A 13,048-nucleotide genomic window follows, 5' to 3' on the forward strand; every position below is an offset into this window, starting at 1 on the left:
CCAGGTGCGCCGGACTTTAAAACGGACGGACTTGCCCACACACGCCCGGACTTTCCGGCGGGCTAAGTCCGCCCGTCTTTCCGACGGACTTTCGCCGGAGTTCCGGCGGACTTTCAGAATGAACGGACTTGCCCACACACGGACAAGTCCGTTCATTTTGAACGTGACTCAGGTGCGACGGGACTAGAAAAGGATGTCAATCTTGCCGCTTTTATCGGCGAGATTGACACCTTGCGAGCCCCGTCGCGGGGCATACCAGGCCCTTAGGTCTGGTATGGATTATAAAGGGAACCCCCTACGCCGAAAAAAACGGCGTGGGGGTCCCCCCTAAAATCCATACCAGACCCCGATCCGAGCACGCAGCCTGGCCGATCAGGAAAGGGGGTGGGGACGAGCGAGCGCCCCCCCCCTCCTGAACCGTACCAGGCCACATGCCCTCAACATGGGGGGTGGGTGCTTTGGGGGAGGGAGGCCGCCCTGCGGGCCCCCCCCACCCCAAAGCACCTTGTCCCCATGTTGATGAGGACAAGGGCCTCTTCCCGACAACCCTGGCCGTTGGTTGTCGGGGTCTGCGGGCGGGGGCTTATCGGAATCTGGGAGCCCCCTTTAATAAGGGGGCCCCCAAATCCCGGCCCCCCCACCCTATGTGAATGAGTATGGGGTACATGGTACCCCTACCCATTCACCTAGGGAAAAAGTGTAAGTAATAAAACACACTACACAGATTTTAAAATATTTTATTAAACAGCTCCGGGGGGGAGGGATCTTCCTCCGGCTTCGGGGGTCTTCTTCCGGCTTCGGGGGTCCCTCCGCTTCATCTTCTCCCGGCGTCCGGTTGGTTCTTCTCAGCTCTTTTCTCTCCAGTTCTTCGGCCGGCTCCTCTGCTGTCTTCAGGTAGCTCTCTTGCCAGCAGAGGTCCGGACTTCTTGTCTTCTTCTCTTCTCCAGATGTTGACACGACGCTCTCTCCGGCTGGACTGCTCTCCGAGGGCTGTGTTGTGACTTATATAGGCGGAGACCCCGCCCCCTTTTGATGTCACAGTCCCTGGGCATGCTGGGACTGTGACGTTTTAGGGGGCGTGGTCACTGTGTGATGTTGACCACGCCCCCTAAAACGTCACAGTCCCAGCATGCACAGGGACTGTGACATCAAAAGGGGGCGGGGTCTCCGCCTATATAAGTCACAACGCAGCCCTCGGAGAGCAGTCCAGCCGGAGAGAGCGTCGTGTCAACATCTGGAGAAGAGAAGAAGACAAGAAGTCCGGACCTCTGCTGGCAAGAGAGCTACCTGAAGACAGCAGAGGAGCCGGCCGAAGAACTGGAGAGAAAAGAGCGGAGAAGAACCAACCGGACGCCGGGAGAAGATGAAGCGGAGGGACCCCCGAAGCCGGAAGAAGACCCCCGAAGCCGGAGGAAGATCCCCCCCCGGAGCTGTTTAATAAAATATTTTAAAAATCTGTGTAGTGTGTTTTATTACTTACACTTTTTCCCTAGGTGAATGGGTAGGGGTACCATGTACCCCATACTCATTCACATAGGGTGGGGGGCCGGGATCTGGGGGCCCCCTTATTAAAGGGGGCTCCCAGATTCCGATAAGCCCCCGAGGCCCTTGTCCTCATCAACATGGGGACAAGGTGCTTTGGGGGGGGGGGGGGGCCCGCAGGGCGGCCCCCTCCCCCAAAGCACCCACCCCCCCATGTTGAGGGCATGTGGCCTGGTACGGTTCAGGAGGGGGGGGCGCTCGCTCGTCCCCACCCCCTTTCCTAACCGGCCAGGCTGCGTGCTCGGATCGGGGTCTGGTATGGATTTTAGGGGGGACCCCACGCCGTTTTTTCGGCGTAGGGGGTTCCCTTTATAATCCATACCAGACCTAAGGGCCTGGTATGCCCCGCGCTCGCCGCAATAGGAAAATTTGTTTTTCCTATTGCAGCGAGCGCGAGATGCAATACCCTGCCCCCGTGTCGCATCTGGTCCGTCGGACCAGCATACACACGAGTGGGCTTTCCGTCGGACCAGCACACACACGAGCGGACTTTCCGCCCGAAACTGAGTCCGGCGGAAAGATTTAAAACTTTCTTCAAATCTAGGTCCGGCGGGCTTTTGGGAAAAAGTCCGCCGGAAAAGTCCGCCGGCGCCCACACACGGGCGGATTGTCCGGCACACTCTGGTCCGCCGGACCAAGTATGCCGGAAAGTCCGACCGTGTGTACGCGGCATAACACGTCACTTCTGGGTGTTGAGTGCGGAGCCGTACACAATCTAGATCCCTCTTACCAGGGATCTCCAGGGCAGCCCAGGAATATTTCCTAAGCGTGGATTTAACAATCATATATAAGTGTCCTAAGGGACACCACCTGAAGACCACCAGTTACTGTTAACCTTGTCAACATGGTACTGAACTTTATATTACTAGATACACTTGATACGCCTTGTGATATTATTTCACTCGCTTAACAAGGTCGAAGTTTAGTAATTTTTGTATGTACTTCCAGCCAAGGTATGCCCAATCGTTGTTTTGTATCTAAACTTTTGAAAATAAAAAGAACAAAGTAAAAAAAAAAAAACACTAGTGTGCATGGAGTCTGAAAGTTAAGCTGGGCTTTAAACACAATATTTTTTGATGCCAGCACTTTAATGTGGTGTGTTAAACATGCCATTTAAATAAACATTTCTGGCACCTCAGTACATACTGTATTACTGCAAGTTTTGCTGTAATTTTTTCAGTATTGTTGTGTTTATTGGCCAGTTTCAAATTGCTATGACCACTTTGCTAAGTCCTGACTGTAGGCTAGTTAGTTGTGTTTCCACCGTAGGCCAAAATGTCTTTCAAGTCCCCCCCCCCACTTTCTATATAATTTAAATAGAAATTTCTACTGAACCTGATTGTGTATTTTGCTATGAATATGATAGGTTGAAAATTTCCCATAACACCTGTAAAAAAAAGTCTTATACTGTATGAGTACACAGTGTAATTGTATGCTATATATTTATACCGTAAGGCCCCGTTCACACTGCCAGTGGATCCGCTTGCTGAGCAGGGGTCTCTCCACTGATCCCCGTTGATTAGGCAAATGACAGGTCCGTTCTGCTGATGCAGAGCGGACACAGATACAGCCCACTGTCCTTTATAGACTGTCAGATGGAAATGGACTGCCTGTCCACCAGATGGATGGGTAACAGATCCCCATCCATCTGTTTTTAGCTCCATAGAGGGCATTGGATGGTCTGTTCGGGTCCACCTGAAAATCTGACAGGTGAACATAATCGGTACGTCCATGTGAAAGGGGCCTTTACTGCATTCATATACCCATGCAACATGCTCTGAGATGTATCCTAGAACACATCATAAATAAAATCACATATGGTTACTGTACTCACCCTGTCCATCCTTCTGCATTTTCTTGAATAGTGCAAATTTTAGAGGGTCATCCACCACTTGAAATTTTTGTAAAAGCCCACGGATGACCTCACTGACTGTTGTGATACTGCTAATATGTAACTGCTTCATTGCATCCAGTGGCACGTTGAGGGAGGTCCAGTTTTCTTTTGCTTTATCCAATGACGTTTCTTTTTTGGTGTAAACGGATGGTGTCTGAGAGGATACAGTGACTGGACGCCGAAGCTGCAAATGCACTTTAACGAATCCAGTGTATGTTCCATCCTCTGCCTGGCAATTTCAAGAATAAATTAATATAAGCCATTATTATAAATTGTGATAAAGTATCTTGCTACATTTACAGTGCTGTGAAAACAATTGGCCTCTTCCTAGTTTTCACTGTCTTTGCAACTTGTTGGCATTAATGTTTCCACTGCCTGACCAATTGTTCATTTTTTTTTTCACATGCACAATAAAACACATTCCGGAATTCCCCCCAAACCCTATATTTTCTGAAGAAAAACTATAGAATTCAAGGACAGTATTCTTGATTTTATATGTTCCATGAAACGTACCTATTTAACAAATATTTATTTTTGAATAAAAAATATGGTCACATTATTTTGATGTACACAAATACAATATAATCCCCTAGAAGCCCCTAAGCTTTTATCAAAATATTATAATTAAATCCTAAATTCATGTATAACAAATAGTTCTAGGCTTTAAAATACGAAAAACAAAAAATGTTAGTAGGTATCACATGAAAACCCTGTACTACTCACAGTCATGTCCACAGAGGACTAACACCTCAATGAGCCCTTACAATCAGAACAGTGCCCAGCTAGGAGTGTTGGGAATCTGTCAACTATTTATTAATCAAGAAAATGGAAATGAAATCAATATTTGGTGTAAGTCGCCTTTGCACTAAATGTCGTAATGACACTTTCATGCAATTTCTAAAGGTATAGACTTCGGTTATCTTCCTTCTTTCTGTCTCTGTTTTCATGCATATGCTATTTGTTTGAATTTGTTTCAGAGCTGGAAGAATGGCTTTTTGGTCACAACTTTTCTGTGAAGAGTACTTCTAATGTAATTTCCTGACTGTAGATAGGAGTACCAAGGTTCCAGTGGTTTGCACCAGTTTTGAGCTGATAGCAGTACCAGCAGTAGATCTGCTTGGGTGAGACTATGCAGAGGATGGTCACCTTGTTTCTCATTGTTACTTTTGCTGTGGTGTGAATTGTGATGGTTAAACCATTTAAAGCTATATTAAACTCAAAAATAAATATTTATTATGTTGCAGCTTACAAATTCTTAGATCTGGTGGCTGCATTAGTTTTGTTTTTCTGGGTTTTTTGTTTATTTACCCGGTGATCCTATCAGTAAGTATTATGTTTCAACTTTTTTTAACAGACCAAGCTGTCCAGCAAAAATGGCAGTTAGAGTGTTGAGTTAAAACATTTACCACAGACAAAGGTGCTTAGAATGGTCAGCTTGTATTCATTTATGTAAAACTTTTATCCTAAAAAAAAAAAAAACATTGCTATGATTGCTTAAAATATGTTAGCTGGAATTTGGCTTTAATTTGTTAGTCAAGACCATTTAAATCTGCTAGAGCATCTTTTTTTCCCAGACTGACAATGCTAATGTCCTAGGACAGTTATGGCGAACCTTGGCACCCCAGATGTTTTGGAACTACATTTCCCATGCACTCTGCAGTGTAGTTGAGCATCATAAGAAATGTAATTCCAATACATCTGGGGTTCGCCATCATTGTCTAGGGTGTCTCTGTTCCTCCTCCACCCACAGTGGAGGTACCCTAAGACAGGAAGGGTGTTACTGGCTGGTTTACCAAGTGAAAAAAAAAACAAATAAAAGCATAAAAAAGGAAACCTGGTGCAGCCAAAGTAAATTTAAGGATAGGTAGGCTGCAAAAATGGATTTTGACTTAAAAGTTTTCTAAAATTTTAGGTTTTTTTAAAGACTATCCAAATAACTTACTTTATTACTTCACTTTGTACAAAAAAGGAAGCCTTGGACTAACATCTGCTAACTAAGGCAGGCAATACATGGTGCAAACTTCTTTCCTGCAACCATAGGGAATACCTCCTGCCAAGACATTGTCTGCTCCCGTCGGGGGAAGTCAGTGATTATCGCTAGCAGTGGAGTCCGGCAAATCCATCAACTTGGTACATTCAGCCTGCCAATTAACAGTTTGAATCAAATTGAATTTGAACCGTGTATGGCCAAATGACATAAGGTCTTTCTAAAGTAAAGATTTTAAAGCAGACTGGGGTCAAGATGTTCTGTCCAAGCTCTCTTGAAGAAGCACAAAGAAACGGGCAACATTGAGGACCGTAGGCGCAATAGTTGGCCAAGGAAACTTAATGCAACAGATGAAAGACACATCATGCTTATTTCACTGATGTCCAGCAGTGCCATCAGAACAGAACTGGTGTAAACCAGTGAGACCCACATACACCCATCCATTGTCCAGGGAAGTGGTCTTCATGGAAGAATTGCGGCCATAAACCCATACCTCCAATGTTGAAATGAGGCTAAGTGACTTGCATACATGTGATATAGCTCCACCGCTATATCCATGCCACAGATCCTATTTAAATCTATAAAGAAAAGCTAGAGCTACTGCCCTCATTCTCCATAAAAATAACATGATTAAAAAAGTGAGCGTTAATATGCTGCCATGGATTGGCATCAGGAAAGGGAAATTACGGTAAGTATTTGATACAATTTTCAGTTTTCCTGATGCCAACATGGCAGCATACATGTGATAAATAACAAGCTAAACAGGAAGGGCTAGTGGGGCGGAGCTAGCAGCCAACATCTAAGCAGCGCTGAGTAAGAGCTCCAGCTGGGACTAACTCACCTGCTAACATCCTGAGTGTTAGAGACACCGATCCTGAACCACACCCTGGAGCAAGCAGAACAGCTGGATATGGTGACCAGCACCCATGGACTCTGCCACAGAACGCCTGTCCCACTTTGCATGGGGCTTCCAAGATGGCGGAGGCGACAAAGAGATGGACCAGGGCCCCAGCGGCACCCAGCAGAATGGAGCAGAACACTCCCCCACTGACTCCAGCAAGGTAAGCCCGCTGCCCCACAGAATTAGGGGGCTGAGAAGAGGCTTTTCCCTGGACAGGCTTCCCCAAAAAGACCTGGGGGATGTAACGCTGGCAGAGGGGGATGGGGAGCCCTCCCTGAAACAAATTATGGAGGCCATAAACACCTGCCAAACTACCCTGACAGAACACATAGACGGCATGAGGGCTAAAAATGTCCTTCATAAAGCAGGATGTGCAGAATATCAGTGAAAGGACCACGGAAGCTGAGCATAGAATCAGTGACCTGGAAGATGTAGTCTGCCCACTAGAAAGCACAGTGCAAAATATGCAAAGAGAGATAAATACCCACACTGACAAAATAGGAGATATGGAGGACCGCCAAAGAAGAAACAATGTCCGCTTGGTGGGATTCCCTGAAAAGCAGAGGGTAAACAGCCCTAGGATTTCTTGGAACTTTGGCTTAAAGATAACATGGCGGATACCACGTTCTCACGTTTATTCGCCATAGAAAGGGCACATAGAATATGTCTAAACCTCCTCCTCCCGGCTCACACCCACGCCCGATTATAGCACGCATCCTGCATTTTAGAGATCGTGAAAATATCCTCCGTGCAGCACGATCCCTGGGAGACCTACAATATAATGGCAACCGCATTTCTATATGTCCTGACTTCTCGGCGGCTACACAGAGACAAAGGTCCAGTTTTGTTCATGTGAAGAAAAGACTATGGGACGTACAATTGGCATACAGTATGCTATACCCTGCAAAATTGAGAGTGGTGGACAGAGGCAAAGTTTTCTTTTTTAACATCCCCCCCCCCCGAAGCATTGCGCTGGTTGGATGCTAGCGGGCCCACTAGCCCTGCCGCACATCGCTGAGTGCCCTGTGCTTCTTCTACCTTTTGCCTGTGATCCTTGACCTACACACACTCTCTGGTTCCCTAGAGATGTCGTTCTATGTTTATTTCCTGGCACTTCTGCGTGATGTCCCACGCTGACCTGCAAGTTGATTGAGAAAAGTTCCTGCAACCCTAATAAACATTTGTATTGGGACTTCCTTTTAGTCTCTTGATGGACTAATCCCACAATTATTGTTTTATTTTTTCTTTCCAGTTTTGTTTTTGAGCTGCATTTTTTGCTATATCCCTTTGTCCCCGAGTGAACACAAGGGAAGTGTTGGCTATAGTACTTAATGCTACTTAGCTCCTTCAAGAGACTAGTATATTACTAGAGACCTGTGACCCCCCCGAGGTCATTTACAACTACAGTTATGGGATATGGGCACACAACATGGGGTTGTGAGCAGGGAGGGAAGGGTGGGGTTACCGTGCTTTATTGGATTGTGCTGTGTGCTGTTATTTCTTTCTGTCTTGATCCCCACAGGATGGATGAGCTGATAAGCGACTGGTCAGCTACTGCTCTCCCGGGTATCATTTATTTAACTTTTCTCTGTATAAATGGTGGATAAGATAAGCATATTGTCCTGGAATGTACGTGGTATAAACTCAAAGGTAAAGAGGTCCCTTATATTTGATTTTATAAAGAGGTATAAGCCCCATATTATCCTACTGCAGGAAACGCACTTACAAAGGTCTAAAGTCCTGGCCTTAAAAAAAAAAACAATATTATGAGAGTTATCCATGCTGAATACTCCACATACTCGAGAGGGGTAGCTATTCTGGTTACTAAACAGGCTGCAGCACATATTCTACAGGTCAAACTGGACCCTAATGGTAGATATGCTATACTGGTATGTCAGATGTTTAATGTATGCTTAACATTGGTATGTGTATATATTCCCTCTCCCGTTTATTTTCAGGTGTTCAAGAGTATTTTAAAGGAAGCTGTACTTATCGCACAAGGCCCACTGCTGTTGCCTGGAGACTTCAATGCAGTGTCAGATGTGGCTCTTGACAGACATGGAAGTACCTCTGACTCACATCACATTCTTTACTCCTGGTTGGAGAGCTACGCTCTAATTGATGTATGGCGTCGAAACAACCCTGGGGTCAGAGAGTACTCCTGTCACTCGGTGACTCATAGGACACTGTCTAGAATAGACCTACTGCTATCCTCCATAGATGGTCTTCTGCTCATAACCAATGTCAGATAGCTCCCCAGAGCCTTATCAGATCACTACCGATGGAGGTCATATTAGATCTGAATGCTCCTCAGGGGAGGAGACATTGGTGTATGAATGTACAACGGCTACAGGAGGAATTTATTACCCTGAAATGCAAAACTGCTATTGGTCATTACTGGAGGGAGAATAATGAGGAAACTCCGATCCATAATCAATGGGAGGCTTTTAAGGGCCCTATGAGGGGAGTGTTTGCTAAAGAAACAAGGGATTTTTCCAAAGCTTTAAATTCTGACATAAGAAACGTAGAACTCAGTACTACTGCTGCTGAACAGAAATATATTCATAACCCATCCCCTAATACATATCAAACATGGCAGGACTAGACGAGAAAGTAAAGGCTAATTCTGATTGAATACACTACAAAAAAACAATTACTTCAAACCAGATCCATTTTTGAATTTGGCGATAAAACTGGCCGCCTGCTAGCTTTTCTAGCAAAACCTTTATATGCTCCAATTTCTGTGACACAACTTAGACACCCACAAGGAGATGTGGTGAGCAACTCTCAGGGAATTCTGAACATGTTTCTAGAGTTCTATGAGACCCCCTACCAGTCCCAGACCCGACACACAGATCAGGAACTATCTTACTATCTAGAGAACCTCACTCTACCTTCACTAAACTTGGAGGACAGTGCCGCTCTGGAACATTCCATAACACAGGAAGAAATATGTGGAAGAAATATGTGGTGCCCTTTCCTCCTTTAAACCTGGTAAATCACCTGGACTTGACGGTTTTCCAGCCCAATGGTACCATCTATATAGGGAGAACCTGACACTACATTTACAAAAGGTCTTTATAGCAGCAGAAAAGGAGGGTATACTTCTGGAATCTATGTGTGAAGCCCTGATTGTGGTGATTCTCAAACCTGGGAAAGATCCGCAATAATGCGAGTCCTATAGGCCAATATCTTTGATCAACTCGGGAATGTTTTTGGCTAAAAACGGCAGCGGCTACACAAAAATGGCTGCCGCCGCCACGACTGTTGTTCCCCCTATTGGCTGCAAGGATTGGCGACCCCTCCCCGCTCTCCACTGAACACAAGGAAGTGATCAGCCTCCACCCGCCGCCAACCCTTCGCGCCCGTGTGTCCGACAAGTAGGGACACTGATGGAAGGACCGGGGCTCTGCTGGCTGGGGACACTGATGGTCCTGGCTCCCCCCTTTCACAAGGCTCTGTTTGGAAAACTCTTCGGACCCCCAGCTTGGCCTAGGTCGGCCCCACATCCTCACGCACCGCAGGTACCATCTTCTGGACACGGCTCTGCTGGGTATTGTAGTGTAGTGTAGTGTATTGTCTAGTGTAGTTGTAATCAGTGTAGTGTAGTGCTAATCAGTTTAGTGTAGTGGTCAATGTAGTGGACAGTGTGTAGTGGACAGGTAGGTCAATGTAGTGGTCAGTATATGAATCAGATAGGTCAGTGCAGTTGACAGGTAGGTAAGTGTAATGGTCAGTCTAGGAATCATGTAGGTCAGTGTAGTGGATAGGTAGGTCAGTGTAATGGTCAGTCTAGGAATCATGTAGGTCAGTGTAGTGGATAGGTAGGTCAGTGTAGGAATCAGACTGGTAAGTACTATTATAAAAGGCAGTACAGCGCTAAAAAATATGAAGCTAACAAAGTACATTCACAATGAAATTAAAATGAAAAACAGTCTAAAAAGTCCTTTAGAAACAAAATTCCAAGAGCACTAGCAAGTATCCGGTGATGAGAGTGAAGAGTTAAACATATACAGTGTCTTCTGTGACACCCTCCACCAGCATGCAGAATGGCCCTTCACCTCATGTAGTGGACCCCTAAATGAATCATTCAGGTCTAAAACAGCATTCCCATAGTGTCAAATGGTCAGCAAGCACAAACAGCAAATGCAGTGGGATGGCAGTGTGAGTATCTAGATGTAGATTCCTCTTCAACTCCGAGATTTGGGTACATGCAATAACATTAACAATATCTAGTGCTCTCTGAATGATATATCAAACTGTTGTTTATTAAAAGCTGAATAAAACTCACAAAGATTGCACTGTGCCCCAGTGTTGGGTACATCGGCCGATCCGTGGGTGGTCTGTGTGCCTGTGATTGACATTGGGGCTGTGATCTGATCGCGCACAGAAGATCCACCAACGATGTCATTTGATTGATCCCCGCAGACACGCTTCGATTCATACTGCCATTCATCCTTAGCAATATTTGTGAGTTTTATTCAGCTTTTAATAAACAACAGTTTGATATATCATTCAGAGAGCACTAGATATTGTTAATTTTATTGCATGTACCCAAATCTTGAAGAGGATACTCACACTGCTATCCCACTGCATTTGCTGTTTGTGCTTGCTGATCATTTGACCCTATGGGAATGCTGTTTTAGACCTGACTGATTCATTCAGTGGTCCACTACATTAGGTGAGGGGCTATTCCGCATGCTGGTGGAGGGTGTCACAGAAGTCACAGTATATGTTTAACTCTTCACTCTCATCACCGGTTACTTGCTAGTGCTCTTGGAATTTTGTTTCTAAAGGACTTTTTAGACTGTTTTTCGTTTTAATCCCATTGTGAATGTACTTGTTAGCTTCATATTTTTTAGCGCTATACTGCCTTTTATAATTTTATATTTGGGATTTGATATTTTGACCCTCAGTATTTCAGCTGCTATTATTAGGAATTGTTGTTGCGCTGGTTGATTTTCTTTCTTTTTGGTAAGTACTATTGTAGGAAGGGAAGGGACTCAGGGAGTGCTAAAAGTCCATAGGTTAGGGTGCGCAAATTTCTTGCCTTGCACCAGGCGCTGACAACCCACGCTACGCCATTGCTGCTGGGGGCAACTGATGCAAGGACGGATTCTGCTGGGGGCACCTGATGCAAGGACAGACTCTGCTGGGGGCACCTGATGCAAGGACAGACTCTGCTGGGGGCACCTGATGCAAGGACGAACTCTGCTGAGGGCAACTGATGCAAGGACGGACTCTGCTGGGGGCACCTGATGCAAGGACTGACTCTGCTGGGGGCACCTGATGCAAGGACGGACTCTGCTGGGGGCACCTGATGCAAGGACGGACTCTGCTGGGGGCACCTGATGCAAGGACGGACTCTGCTGGGGGCACCTGAAGCAAGGACGGACTCTGCTGGGGGCCCCTGATGCAAGGACGGACTCTGCTGGGGGCCCCTGATGCAAGGACGGACTCTGCTGGGGGCACCTGATGCAAGGACGAACTCTTCTGGGGGCACCTGATGCAAGGACAGACTCTGCTGGGGAGGCACTTGATGCAAAGACGGACTCTGCTGGGGGCACCTGATGGCATGTGACACGCTCGGGGCTTCCACTGATTCTGCATTATGGTGAGTTGAATGATTTAATTTTATATTACAATGTAATAATAGAAATAATGCGCTTCAATCACCCCAACACCATAACAACCATGGTGCCGGGATGATTGAAGCACTAACCCCAGGTGACTGGAGTATCTTTATCTGCTGATTTGTTAAACTTTCTGGAATATACATATTTCTATTGTGGTGTAGGATCTGGGCCTGCTGTCCTTTCTTTCTTTCTTTCTCCCTCCATCCCTCATTCATCTCAGACTTTAACCACACCCCTTTGGAGCCACACCCTTTTAAGCCACGCCCACTATTCCACGAAACCACGCCCATTCTTTGCCTACTATTTTGTTATGTCACTCCTACAAATAAATTCCCCACCTCCTAATTATAGCAAGGCTCCGCCTACATGCAAAAAGTGTCCCTAAAATTTTTTTTACAATTTTGGCAACTATGTAATTGCTCTTAACTGGATTAAGAGGGATCATCTCACATTAGCAGCCTGGATAGGCCTGGTCAATGCCAAAGTCACACTGTATAAAACAACCCATGAAACCAGAGGTTGTGCTAAGAAATTTAATAAAGTGTGGGGTAAATGGATAAAATCCAGGGAAACCGTACAAGCTGACATTTAAGAAGCTTTCTTTGCAACAAAACGATGGGAGAGTTGTACACAATGAGAGACCTTGGTTCTAGATAAATAACAGCACACAGCACGAAAGTTTATGAAGGAATTCACCTCCAAGTTTGTTTATTTTTATTCTTATATTTTCCTGAATTAAGGTTAATGTGTTATCTCTTTTTGAGAACAAGATATGGCTTATATATACCATAGTTACCAATAGAAAATGAGCTATTTGTATTGATGAATATACTGTACTCGGTTATAAAATATAAAGACTTCTTTATGGAAATATTATGCTGATTTATGCACTTATGACTGTACCCTGTTTGCAAAATTTACTGCTATGTATGTACACTTGGCAAATAAAAACTTTCAAAAAGAAAACAGGAAGGGCTAAAATGTATAATCAAACTTTATTACAATGGACATCAAGAACCAACTGCGAGCAAACTGTGGACATCCAGGGCTGAGCAGAGATGAGTCTCTCGTCTCTGAACTTGTCGTCA

At 45.4% G+C, this 13,048-nt stretch overlaps 1 protein-coding gene across 1 annotated transcript in view; it reads right to left on the reverse strand.

The window, feature by feature from the left end:
- RASSF5 (Ras association domain family member 5) overlaps positions 1 to 13,048 on the reverse strand; it is a 112,666-nt gene that overhangs the window by 38,206 nt on the left and 61,412 nt on the right. Inside the window, exon 3 of the mRNA XM_073615777.1 lies at positions 3,377 to 3,665. Coding sequence (XP_073471878.1) covers positions 3,377 to 3,665 — 289 coding nt within the window. The remainder of the gene's footprint in view (positions 1 to 3,376; positions 3,666 to 13,048) is intronic.

This window comes from Aquarana catesbeiana, linkage group LG02 (assembly GCF_042186555.1).
Source record: "Aquarana catesbeiana isolate 2022-GZ linkage group LG02, ASM4218655v1, whole genome shotgun sequence".
NCBI classification, from domain to species: domain Eukaryota; kingdom Metazoa; phylum Chordata; class Amphibia; order Anura; family Ranidae; genus Aquarana; species Aquarana catesbeiana.